A 13,717-nucleotide genomic window follows, 5' to 3' on the forward strand; every position below is an offset into this window, starting at 1 on the left:
GATCACATAGGTATTAATATGTGTGTGTGTATGTGTAAGTGAGTGTGTGAATGTGTGTGTGTATGTCTGTGAGTGTGTGTGTGTGTGTATGTGTGTGTAAATGTGTGAGTGTGTGTGTGTATGTGTGTGTGTGTATGGGTGTGATCACATATGTATTAATGTGTGTGTATGTGTGTGTGTGTTTGTTCACATATATGTATTAATGTGTGTGTGTGTGTGTGTGATCACATAGGTATTAATATGTGTGTGTGTGTGTGTGTGTGTGATCACATAGGTATTAATATGTGTGTGTGTGTGTGATCACATAGGTATTAATATGTGTGTGTGTGTGTGTGTGTGTAAGTGAGAATGTGTGTGTGTATGTCTGTGAGTGTGTGTGTGTGTATGTGTGTGTAAACGTGTGAGTGTGTGTGTGTGTGTGTGAGTGAGTGTGAGAACGTGTGTGTGGGTGCGAATGTGAGTGTGTGTGTGTGTATATGAAGCTGTATTATCATCATCATCATCATCATTATTATTATTTCTTTTCATATTTTCTCCAGTTGTCACCATTATTAATTATTATCATTAAAAGTAATAAGTATTATTATTAGTTATTATTAATTGTTCACTTTTAATGCTTTTAATGCTTTACTTAATTTAGTTTTGTTAAGTTTAGATTATTTTAATTTTCCTCTGTTTCCGGGTCCCTTAGTTATTGCTTTGGCAGAGTTGTCTGACAACTGTTTGATCTCAATAAACAGCATTAAAACACTTCAGTCAGTCAATGTGTTCCTGCTTACGTCTGACCAATCAGACGCCAGATGCCCGGGCCAGGCCTGATGACATCATTCCCCATACCCTCACTATCTGTGCGCTCACCCTCTCTGCATCCTGAGGCAGTACAGTCACCACGGCGACCTCGCAATGTTGGCGCGACTTTGCTTTTGACCTCAGCATCCCTGGAGGCACTCCGTCATGCCATCCCACTTCCTGTAGCCAGTGTGGGTGTTCTATCGCTCCATCTGTCCATCTCTCTATCACTCCATCTCGGGCCTCTCAAAGCTACGATCGCGTCCACACACGTAATTATTGGTGCAAATGTCCACTTCCTCCTCCCAGCCAGTGGGGTTGAGGCGTCGATGAGATGGGTATCGTGAATAAACAGAACCATTTCCCCTCCCAGATGTATAGCTACACCCCCCCACGTCCTCGTCCATCTCCAAACCAGGGACAGCGAGGGACCGTGGTGTCAAAGCCCAAACTTCACAGACCCATGAGTGCAAAACACCAACGCTGACATTCTAATGCCCTTTTCACGTGAACAATTTGGCCACCAACAATTTAATTACAATTGCACTTAAGTCCTTGTGTAATTAGAATTAGAGTTAGAATTAGTTTCAGTTTCCTGGGGTTTGTGTTTCCTGGTATTTGTTGGGAAAAGCTTGATTGGGTGTGGTCTGGGGTGGGTGTGGTCTGGAATGCCTTGAGGTCACTACGCCCCTCACACACACAGCAGAGGTCACTGCACCCCTCACACACACACACACACAGCAGAGGTCACTGCATCCCTCACACACACACACACACACACACACAGCAGAGGTCACTGCATCCCTCACACACACACACACACACACACACACAGCAGAGGTCACTGCACCCCTCACACACACACACATATACACACAGCAGAGGTCACTGCACCCCTCACACACACACACACACACACACACACACAGTAGAGCTCACTGCGCCCCGCACACACACACACACACACAGCAGAGGTCACTGCGCCCCGCACACACACACACACAGCAGAGGTCACTGCGACCCTCACACACACTAACTCAGTGCCCTTCCACGAGTCTGTGGGTCCCACAGGCACGAAGCTTCACACCTAAACTCAAACACACTCCCACATACCCACAATGGTTTTCATTTACATTTGATGCGATGCAGGCCAGAATAATTCAGGACCTTTCCAGAGTGGTTTCCTGTCTGTCTTGAGCTAGAAAATGAAGCTGCCCCCCACAGACGCCTCATCCCTCTATCTGCCCCCCACAGACCCCTTGGAGAAATCTCTGAATCTGTGCAGGTAGAGGTGGCCACAACTCTAGATGACAACTCGCTTTCTTTCTCTCTCTCTCTCTCTCCCCCCCCCCCTCTCTCCCTTCCCCCCCTCTCTCTCTCTCTCTCTCTCCATGCTGTGTACATATGGTCATCTGTTTGAATGGCTTTGGTAATGTGACGAGATTTGACCTGTGCCCTCTGGCTGGGCCACTGGGTGAGACATGTTGGCAGGGTCACAATGCAGCCACACTGCAGCTGGGAACCTGGAACCTCGGCTTGGCCAACCACAACACAGCTTCAGTCCATCCCAGAACCTCCTAACCTCTCACTAGCCAACCACAACACAGCTTCCCTCCAACCCAGAGTCTCCCAACCTCTCATTGGCCGACCACACCACCGATCTGTCAGCCAGTCCAGTCCACAACACTGGCCTGTTATTACATGCACAGGCCCCTAAAATACACACCACAGTCCCACACAGTCATGAGCACTGGTCCCACTACACCCCATAAAGTCTCTTAAAATACACATTACCCTGGGGGTGTCGTCTCACACACGGCATCCCCCAGAAAAGCTACCACAGTGTTCCCCAAACACTCATTTGATTGGGACAATCCAGGGACATGTACAGCATCTATACACACAAACAGGGACTAGATGTAAAACCCTGTGGTGGTTAGAGTCCAGGCTTGGTAGAGAGGCACCACAGACAGCAGTCCAGGACAGAGAGAACTCCTGGACAGGGATGTTGTGATAAAAGTGTTTATTGTTCCCGCCCAGCCGAGTCGTTTCAGAGAACCGTGACATAATCACACAGCTATTCCACCCAGTTCCATAAAACCACACTTCTGAACCTCCGCCAGGCTGCAGACGTGGTGCGTCTGTGGTGTTTGGAAACGTGTATGACAGGAGAAACACACTCAGGGACCCACGGCCAGGAAGGTTGGTTGTAATTTATTTAAGGAAACGGACTGTGGCGATGGGCTGCAGTGGGCAGGGTAGCGAGCAGAGCTATGGGAGAGGCCGTAGGTGGTGGTGTGAGCTTTTACCTTGTCCTGGAGCCATCCAGCTGAGGTACAGGAAAAAGGGTGTCCAGGTGTGTCTGCCTCCAAAGCTGAGCTGAGCCTGGGCTCACTACTGGGGCCTCCAGACGAACAGTTCATAATCATGTATTCCGCATCTTCCACTGGACACACACACACACACACACACACACACACACACAAAGCAATTAAGTCTGTGCATGTGAGTCCCAGTCTACAGGTCTACAGCTCCTCCAAGCAGTCTTCAGTCCTGTATGTCTCCAGGATGAACGGTTTTTATTTGGCACCCAAATGCGAAAGACATACCTTAGAAATGACGGAGTGTCTCCTCCCATATTCGGTACAGCGGGACTGCATCCAGCTTTGTCTAACTGACGTCCACGCTGGTCTAACTGCTCTCTTAGGAGTGGAACACTGGACGAGGAGGTGGGATTTAGTGTTGCCAATCAAATGATTTTTGCTGCCCTGAGGCAATCAGCCTGCGTTCCTCTGAAAGTGCCGTGGCTCCGGGTGAGTGCTGGAAACTAGCCCTGCCTGTGCTCCAACACGCTGTCCATGGGGTCACACGAGGCCGGGCGCGTGGGGGGAATTTACCGACAGACATTTACAGTGGGTAGACGCACGGCCTTTACATGGTTCGAGTTTTTAGGGCCATCCTACCTTACCTCTGCATGACCCTGCACAGACACTCATTTACCTAGAATGCTTCGGAGAGCTCTTCTCTGGAACTAAGGGAAGGTTCTATTTAAACGTACGGGGGTTTCTGATCTACATCTTCCTGTGTCACAGTGTTACAGCTTTCTGCTTCTGCCCGGACCACATCTCACCGGCATAAAAGATATTTGTGTTTGCGTGAGCACTACTGGTGTCTAGCAGAGACCCTCGTCTTCCTCGAGTGGTCAAGGGTCTGCTGTTCTGCACCCTACCCAACAGACAGCGGCTTGGCGAGGACGGGGGTGTCGTTTACCTGGAGCGTCTTTGAGATCCTGCACCTTGGAAAGCAGCTCATAGATGGACTTCTTCTGGGCCTGGGCAATGTAGCTGAGGTTCTCACCGTCCAGCACCTGCAGAAAGGCCTGCAGGTCCGAAACCAGCCGAGCCAGAACTGTAGAACCAAAAACGTTCAGACACAACTATCAGAATAATGAACATTCCTATTATTACTGTATTAACTGTATTCATACAGGTGAGAATTTCTGTCTGTCATCATTTCAGTAAGATCATTTTATAGAACGACTCATTACGAGTGCACTACGGGACCATGAGGCCTGTGGAGGTCTGGGAACTATGGGCTGGGTCGCCCTCTCTGTCTCACGTGCAGTGCCCCAGCTGTGTGGATGTGGTTTGGGCGAGAGGAGATTCTGGTTTCGACCTCATTATGCTGGTTGGAGACAGATGTGCTTCTGTTCTTTCACTACCACAGTAAACGGGCACACCAGAGGCCTTCTGCTCTGACCCTCTCAGCACACTGCCTAGTTACCGCGGATAATCGCCCGGGTAACCGCGGATAATCGCCCGGGTAACCGCGGATAATCGCCCGGGTAACCGCGGATAATCGCCCGGGTTACCGCGGATAATCGCCCGGGTTACCGCGGATAATCGCCCGGGTAACCGCGGATAATCGCCCGGGTTACCTCCGCTAACTCTGCTCTTGCTATCCCTTCCTGCAGCTCCTTCTCACTCTGCGTCTGTGCTTGCCGTCCTTCATCTGGCCCTCACAAACAACACCGTTCTTTCATCCTTTCTTTCCTTTTCTTTGGTTTATTTGAGAAGCAAAGAGAGAATATCAGATTCAGGAATCCCCAGGGCACCACCACGAGTCATCTTGGTCTGGCAGTCAGGCCAAGACACAAACACAAGCTGCTCGTTGTGAAGTGGCTGAATGGGGTTTGAGTCTCTCTGAATGAACCCTCACAGCCATGAGAACTATTGTGGATTCATAATTCATACTTTAGAAGGTAAACACACACACACTCACAAAGACTCTCTCTCTCTTTTTCTCCTGCTCCTTCACACACACACACACATACACACCTACATGCATGTGCACATGCTCACACACTGGAACCCTCAAGATGAAAGCATCCTCACAGTAAACAGCAGGAGACGTGGGTGGGTACTGTTCTTCTTCTCCCTCCCTCCCTCCTTCTCTCTCTCTCTCTGTCTATCTATAATCCCTCTCTCTATGCCCCCTCTCTGGATCAGGGCAACCAGCACCGACGCCCCAGTATTCTGTGGCTAAACTGTGCAGAAGTGTTACGCACAACGAGACCGTGCTGAGCCCGACCCCACTGAGAACAGCCTGATCCTTCCAGGCAGAGCAGAGGCCGATTCTCCTCTGTAAAGACGTTTTGAAACGCGCAGCTGTGAAGGGTTGGGGAGATGCTGCAGCTGCAGTACGCGTGCAGCTACGAGGACTAGCGTGTCAGTTATGAGGGTTTGGCATAGCCGCCGCCCTCTGGAGTAAACAGCGAATTCCCATGGGTTCACGCGGGGTCACTGGAGAGGGCGCAGTGGAGTTCTCACGCATTCTCGATAACAGCCCCAAACAAACATCGTAAAAACACAGGAGATGCCACGAGAGAGTCACCCACCCAACCAGCGGCAAACACAAACACAAGAGTATCGTTTTCAGGGGGACACACACCTTCACTTACAGGCCGCCTGCTTCTATCTCCAGAACCCCACACTGGTCCTACACATCTGTGGGTCGGTTCCTGATCCAGAGACCCAGATATGAGGAACAAACTGTGACCTGTTTCATGGTCTGCGAGCTGCAGGACGACTGTGGTCCTGTCAGGTGCCATCCTGCTCCACAGCTGTGAGGGCTTTAGTCTGTGGAGAGCACACATCAACCTTCACACCTGACAGATGTGACGCTGAAGCACTAACAGCTAACTCATTACATAAACACGTCACGAACCAGACGTCAGTGGCTGTGGACCTGCCCCCAACCCTACAGCACGCCAGAACAAGGTCTCTGCACACTTTCCTCTGCTCTCTCTCTCCTCCGAGCTCTCTCTCTCTCTCTCTCTTTCCTCCGAGCTCTCTCTCTCTCTCTCTTTCCTCTGAGCTCTCTCTCTCTCTCTCTCTCTCTCTTTCCTCTGAGCTCTCTCTCTCTCCCTCTAGACTGGGCCTCCTTACTCCCCGACTCCTTCAGCACAAACACACTCCCACTTCCTCTCCGCTCCCTCTCCCTCCTTAAAGACAACAGAACCAGACCATTTAACATCTCCAGTTTCTCCAAAGCCTAAACCATCAAGCTGAGGGTTCAGAACCACAGCTGTTGACTTCACGAGGGTTCAGAACCATTCAGCCTGGGACGTCTGACCTCCTAGAGCCAAACCCAGAACTCTCTCATACACACAGACACACACAGACACACACACGCGCACAGACACACACACGCGCACAGACACACACACGCGCACACACACGCGCACACACACGCGCGCACACACGTATCTATGCTTCCTCTTCTTGGCTCCGTCCATTTGTTAATTTGTTCTTTGATCTTTAGTGGGCTAAAGAATTCTGTCTCTGCCATTTCCTGTCCCTCTGTTATCTCCCATCATCCTCCAGCACAGACTACTGGCCTGTCTTGTCCTGATGATGTCACGTAGAGTTGCGTGTCATTTCTCTTTCAGACGTTTCCACCAGCCGTCCTGAGGGGCTGGAGTCCAGCGCACCTGCTAGACATGGATAATGAACTGATATGAGATGAGTTCAGCCAGGGAGGCAGGAACAGGGATTCAACCACAGCCTGAGTGCAGGCACAACTGTCTGATCCGAGATCAGTTTATTTCTGTGCCAACACCCACACACACTCAGCCCAATTCTTTTATTTCTACTGTAATAACAGGCATTTCATTATTCATACTGTATATTTAATAACTAAAGAGTTGTGAAATCTTTCCAGTGGTTTAAGGCTCTCTGAGCAGAGGGAACTTTTCTGCTAAAGACTAACAATCACTCTTTCTTGACCTATCGAACTCACGATAAGGAAAATCAAACAAAAGATTTGTGAACATTACAGGAACAATACAGAAGGGTTACAGAAATATGACTGTAATTTCAGCGGTAGACAGGTCTGGTTGAGGTGAAACTGCTCTACACTGCTGTAATGATCATATCTGACAATCAGCTGATGGCAATCATAGTGTTAGAACTACACGAACACATCCTGCTTTCTGTGATCAGTAGCCGTCATCAAGTTAGAATCACACACACACACCACCATGCTGAGTCTGTGTCCAGTCACACAGTTCCCCCAGGGATGCGTGTTCAGCCCCAGCCTGTCTCAGTCTAGAAACGCCCACTAATCGCGTCCCTGAGGTGCTGGAAGAATGTGATTTATACTCTTTGTGTCACGCTGGACACACACGGTGACTCGGACCACAGTGGCCCATACACACCACACACCCACTCCACACTCTGTATATACTCTGTCTCTGTCACATACAGCATGGACGCATACACCCTCCCCTGCCCTACCTTAACGTTCCGGCCCCACTGACACTCCACAGCAGCGGTGGTGCCCTTTACGGAATTCCCCAGACACCCACCCTGGTCTTGGTATGACCACAGATAGGTCTCATGATGAGGTCCTTAGAGATACTTCAAACAGAAGATCAGGCAGCCTCTAAACTATTACACACACACACAGTATAATGCAGAGATAAGGATGAGAACAGTACAGAGAGAAAGAGCAAGAACGAGAGAGAGAGAGAGAGAGAGAGAGAGAGAGGCAGGGTGAGTGTAGTATAGGGGATATGAGTACAGCAGTGAGAGAGATGAGCATAGTAGTGAGAGATGAGTATAAGTGAGTATAGTAGTGAGAGAGTAGTGAGTATAATAGTGAGAGAGATGAGCATAAGTGAGTATAGCAGTGAGTATAGTAGTGAGAGATGAGCATAAGTGAGTATAGTAGTGAGAGATGAGTACAGCAGTGAGTATAGTAGTGAGAGTAGTGAGTATAATAGTGAGAGAGATGAGCATAGTAGTGAGTATAGCAGTGAGTATAGTAGTGAGAGAATAGTGAGTATAATAGTGAGTAGTGAGAATAGTGGAGGAAGGCCACAGTAGCTGAGTGTTTCCAGTCACAACACAGATGGAAGTAGTTAACCACGTAGGTCAGCACAGTAGAACAAAAGTAAACAAATAAACAGATTAAAGGATAAATATACCCTAGTCCAGATCGCTATTCCTTTCTGTTAGATGTAAATAACCCCGTAATATGCATAATTACCTGTTACATCAGAACCTACTAAAGAAAAACAAAGAACCAAGGACCAGAATCCGTAGTTGACTGGTGTGGTTTATTCTTATTTTAGATTTCATTTTCTTGGCATATACAGTTTTCTCCCTGCAGGTTTAGATGTTTATAAATTCTCTTCAGGCTTGTATCTTTGTGTCAAAACTAAGACACCTACCAGAAGGTGATTTATTTAGGGGTCAGGAGTCACGCTAGGGCACTGACCCTGGAGACAATATGAAGACATTCCCTCTCAAAGCTGAACTGTGTCTCATAAGCCCACCAGAGAACCACCACAAGACCTCTGCTTTCTGAAACCATCCCAGATGTAGGCGGAGGACATTTCAGACTGTATCGCCTGTGAGATTAAATGAGTTTGTTAGACCGCATCCTGGATCTCACCCAGAACTCTGAAATACAACCAGCATTCTGAGTCCAGTGTGGTCTCCTTAATTCAAGTGACGCAAAAGGAAAAATACAACACTAGCATTGTATACGCTATCCTCTATGCTAACCCCGACACTAACCCCTACACTAGTCTCTACGCTACCCTCTACGCTACCCTCTACACTAACCCCGACGCTAACCCCTACACTATCCTCTACGCTAACCCCTACACTAACCCCTACACTATCCTCTACGCTAACCCCGACGCTAACCCCTACACTATCCTCTACGCTAACCCCTACACTAACCCCTACACTATCCTCTACACTAACCCCGACGCTAACCCCTACACTATCCTCTACGCTAACCCCTACACTAACCCCTACACTATCCTCTACGCTAACCCCGACGCTAACCCCTACACTATCCTCTACGCTAACCCCTACACTAACCCCTACACTATCCTCTACGCTAACCCCTACACTAACCCCTACGCTATCCTCTACACTAACCCCTACACTAACCCCTACGCTATCCTCTACACTAACCCCTACGCTAGTCTCTACGCTAACCCCAACACTAACCCCTACACTATCCTCTACGCTAACCCCTAAACTATCCTCTACGCTAACCCCTACCCTATCCTCTACGCTAACCCCTACGCTACCCTCTACGCTAACCCCGACACTAACCCCTACGCTACCCTCTACACTAACCCCGACACTAACCCCTACGCTACCCTCTACACTAACCCCTACACTATCCTCTACGCTAACCCCTAAACTATCCTCTACGCTAACCCCTACCCTATCCTCTACGCTAACCCCTACACTAGTCTCTACGCTAACCCCGACACTAACCCCTACGCTACCCTCTACACTAACCCCTACACTAACCCCTACACTATCCTCTATGCTAACCCCTACACTATCCTCTATGCTAACCCCGACACTAACCCCTACACTAGTCTCTACGCTACCCTCTACACTAACCCCGACGCTAACCCCTACACTATCCTCTACGCTAACCCCTACACTAACCCCTACACTATCCTCTACGCTAACCCCTACACTAACCCCTACGCTATCCTCTACACTAACCCCTACGCTAGTCTCTACGCTAACCCCAACACTAACCCCTACGCTATCCTCTACGCTAACCCCTAAACTATCCTCTACGCTAACCCCTACCCTATCCTCTACGCTAACCCCTACACTAGTCTCTACACTAACCCCGACACTAGTCTCTACGCTAACCCCGACACTAACCCCTACGCTACCCTCTACGCTAACCCCGACACTAACCCCTACGCTACGCTCTACACTAACCCCTACACTATCCTCTATGCTAACCCCTACACTATCCTCTACACTAACCCATACACTATCCTCTATGCTAACCCCTACACTATCCTCTACGCTATCCTCTACGCTAACCCCTACACTAACCTCTACGCTAACCCCGACACTAACCCCTACACTAGTCTCTACGCTACCCTCTACACTAACCCCGACGCTAACCCCTACACTATCCTCTACGCTAACCCCTACACTATCCTCTACGCTAACCCCTACACTAACCCCTACGCTATCCTCTACACTAACCCCTACACTAACCCCTACGCTAGTCTCTACACTAACCCCTACACTATCCTCTATGCTAACCCCTACACTATCCTCTACGCTAGTCTCTACGCTAACCCCTACGCTAGTCTCTACGCTAACCCCAACACTAACCCCTACGCTACCCTCTATGCTAACCCCGACACTAACCCCTACGCTAACCCCAACACTATCCTCTACGCTACCCTCTACACTAACCCCTACGCTATCCTCTATGCTAACCCCTACACTAACCCTTACACTAACCCCTACGCTATCCTCTACGCTAACCCCTACACTATCCTCTACACTAACCCCTACACTATCCTCTATGCTAACCCCTACACTAACCTCTACACTATCCTCTATGCTAACCCCAACACTAACCCCTACACTAACCCATACACTAACCCCTACACTAACCCCTACGCTAGCCTCTACGCTAGCCTCTACGCTAATCCCTACACTAGCCTCTACGCTAGCCTCTACGCTAACCCTTACGCTAGCCTCTACGCTAACCCCTACGCTAGCCTCTACGCTAACCCCTACGCTAGCCTCTACGCTAACCCCTACACTAACCCCTACACTAACCCCTACACTATCCTCTATGCTAACCCCAACACTAACCCATACACTAACCCCTACACTAACCCCTACACTAACCCCTACACTAACCCCTACACTAACCCCTACACTAACCCCGACACTAACCCCTACACTAGCCTCTACACTAGCCTCTACACATTCTGCGATCGTGTCAGTGACAGTCCGTGCTAAGAAAAGCTCCATCATGAGCTGGGGAACATGTGCTAGCCACACAGCACCTCTGAAGATTACTGACAATCCGGCATGCAGACAGAGCGGCGAGGCAACGACAGCTGGGGCAGTTACCCGACATTCCTGACCCGATAGTCCCGACCCGACAGTCTCAACTAGACAGAGCCGACCCAACAGTCCCGACCAGAGAGTCCCGAGCCGACATTCCTGGCCCGACAGTCCCTTCTGAGCTGATTCCATTCGCCACTCTCAGAGCTATTAACTAGCTGCCTACACTCCGTGTGAACTAACTCAATTCTTCTCCCACTCTCTGAATTATAACACTCAGACCGTAGATTCAAAAAACAGGAGAGAGCCGTTCTCTCTCCTCCTCAGGACCCATGTGTCCAGTGACACCATACCAGAACCACCGGACAATTCTGCTGGACCCAGTGTGGTATGGCTGAGCCCGTGGTATTCTGTCTGTCTGTATGCTGTCTTTCTTAGGAACTCTGCCAAGTCCAGTCTGTGCTGTATCTGGTGTGAACTGTGGTTAGTCCCAGCACTGCTGCGACCATGTGACAGGAGTAATGCGAGTCTGCAGCATCACTGGTAAGGAAAGCGCCAACTTTATATCTGCTGTGTGAGCGCTTGGGACGCAGGGCTGTTCTCAGATCAGTCCCAGATCCTGCCACAACCAGGGGAACTCTGGAAGTTGAAGTGTCACAGTGTTTAGAGAATGTATGTACACACACACACACACACACACACACACACACACACACACACACACACACACGTGCCAGTGGGGTCAAGAAACAGCTGTGGAGGGACTTTTGTGTGACAGTCATCTCAGACATTCTAACAAATATATGGCAAAAATAAAATAAAATAAAGGATAAAACAGTGTTCCAGCACATCTGTGAAAGAGTAACGTTAGAGGAACGTCACCTCCAAGAGACATAAAATACACACACTGTGGAAAAAGACAGAGAGGCATGAGCACGGAGAAAGCCAAGCTGCAGAAGTAAATGATCAGCGCGTGCACTCGCGCATGCGTGTCTGCCAATTAAAAGCAGGAAAGAGAAAAACAATCCAGAGAAACTCGGCCACGCGAACGAAACGGCACGAGCCTGGTGCTCTAACAGCGCCTAACGACGTAACAGTCCCGCGTGGGGTCTCCGCTTACAACAGCTGGTGGTCCTGTGTCGCACAGGTCCAGGATCAGCAGTGACTGACCTCAGCAGTCTCCAAAGTCGCAGGTTTTGGCTTTGAGTTTGCCAATTTAAGATCGAATTTATGTATCACTACAACCTTAAGTTGTAGGAAAAGCAGAAAATGTGAGTCTTCTAGAAGAACCCAGAAGCTGTCCTGTAATTCGACTGTAATCCCACAAAGCCTGCGGTCAGTGAGCCTCCAGACATCACACACGGTCCAGGAACTGAGCTGTGCAGAACTGAGCTCAGGCAACGACTCAAGGCCCCGAGAAAAAGAAACAAACACATGACTGAATCTCATACCGGGGACACGACGATCCGTGATGGGGGTCATGGAGTCCCCCGCTCGTGCGTAATCATCCCGTTAAGGCTGCTCCCGGTAGCCTCTTACTGCAAGGTGCTTGTTAACTATGTGTACTATCTGTTAACTGTGTGTGTTGAACGGTGTGTGAACTGTTAACTGTGTTAACTGTGTGTTGACTGTGTGTGTGAACTGCTAACTGTGTTGACTGTTTAACTGTTTGTTGACTGTTAACTGTGTTTACTGTTAACTGTGTGTGTGAACTGCTGTGTTGACTGTTTAACTGTTTGTTGACTGTTAACTGTGTGTTGACTGTGAACTGCTGTTGACTGTTTAACTGTTTGTTGACTGTTAACTGTGTTTACTGTGTATTGGCTGTGAACTGTTAAATGTGTGAACTGTTTGTTAACTGTGTATTGACTGTGTGAACTGTTAACTGTGTGTTCACTGTGTTAACTGTGTGTTAACTGTTTGTTAACTGTGTGTGTGAACTGTTAACTGTGTGTTAACTGTGTGTTAACCGTGTGTGTGAACTGTTAACTGTGTGTTAACTGTGTGTTGACTGTTACAAGACTGTTGAATGAAGCCATCACAGTCTCACACAGACGAGCCCTGCCGGTAACTCGTATTTACGTCCAAAATACGCGGGTCCGCGGGTTTATTCTCCATATCCAGATAAAGGAGAGAAGTGTGAGTGTGTGTCCTACCTTTTTGTCTGTCCATCGCTGGAAAACGTTTAAATCCTCCCAGCCAAACTCTCCTGTAGTCGTCCCAAGTTCATGTTGTTCTGCCACCTCGCTGGAGACTGTGTGTGAACTGCGGCGCGGTGAGAAAAGTCTTGAATGAACGGAGAGACTTCAGCGGAACTGCCCAGACCAGCGGAGACCGGGAGACCGGGCACTCGTCCCCCTTCGCCTTTTCTCTATTTCTCACTCGTCTCCGTTTCGCCTTTTCTCTTGATTCCCCAGTTGTGAATCCGACATTAAGTGCGGGTCGCTGCCGAAAAGCCCGCCACCCAGTGGACGAAGGTGGCATTGCTTTGCGGTGTTAACGCAGGGCAAACGCAGGGCTAACATGAAAAACTTATCAGTTCTAATATATCAGTAAAC

At 49.1% G+C, this 13,717-nt stretch overlaps 1 protein-coding gene across 4 annotated transcripts in view; it reads right to left on the reverse strand.

Annotated features, from left to right (window-relative positions):
• Positions 1-13,625, reverse strand: part of si:dkey-220o5.5 (actin filament-associated protein 1-like 2) — a 27,511-nt gene extending 13,886 nt beyond the window's left edge. The window contains exons 1-4 of one of the 4 annotated variants that reach the window (XM_081703127.1): positions 13,316-13,625; positions 6,689-6,781; positions 4,060-4,197; positions 3,099-3,235 (exon numbers count right to left, since the gene is read on the reverse strand). In XM_081703127.1, coding sequence (XP_081559253.1) covers positions 3,099-3,218 — 120 coding nt within the window. In that variant the 5' untranslated portion in view covers positions 3,219-3,235; positions 4,060-4,197; positions 6,689-6,781; positions 13,316-13,625. Of the gene's footprint in view, positions 1-3,098; positions 3,236-4,059; positions 4,198-6,688; positions 6,785-7,586; positions 8,853-13,315 lie in introns of those variants that run through there. The other 3 variants (XM_081703125.1, XM_081703126.1, XM_027032184.3) reach the window with 3 other exon arrangements.
• Positions 13,626-13,717: the final 92 nt, after the last annotated feature.

The sequence above is a fragment of the Electrophorus electricus genome, chromosome 20 (assembly GCF_041902795.1).
Source record: "Electrophorus electricus isolate QZ-2024a chromosome 20, ASM4190279v1, whole genome shotgun sequence".
Classification (NCBI taxonomy): Eukaryota; Metazoa; Chordata; class Actinopteri; order Gymnotiformes; family Gymnotidae; genus Electrophorus; species Electrophorus electricus.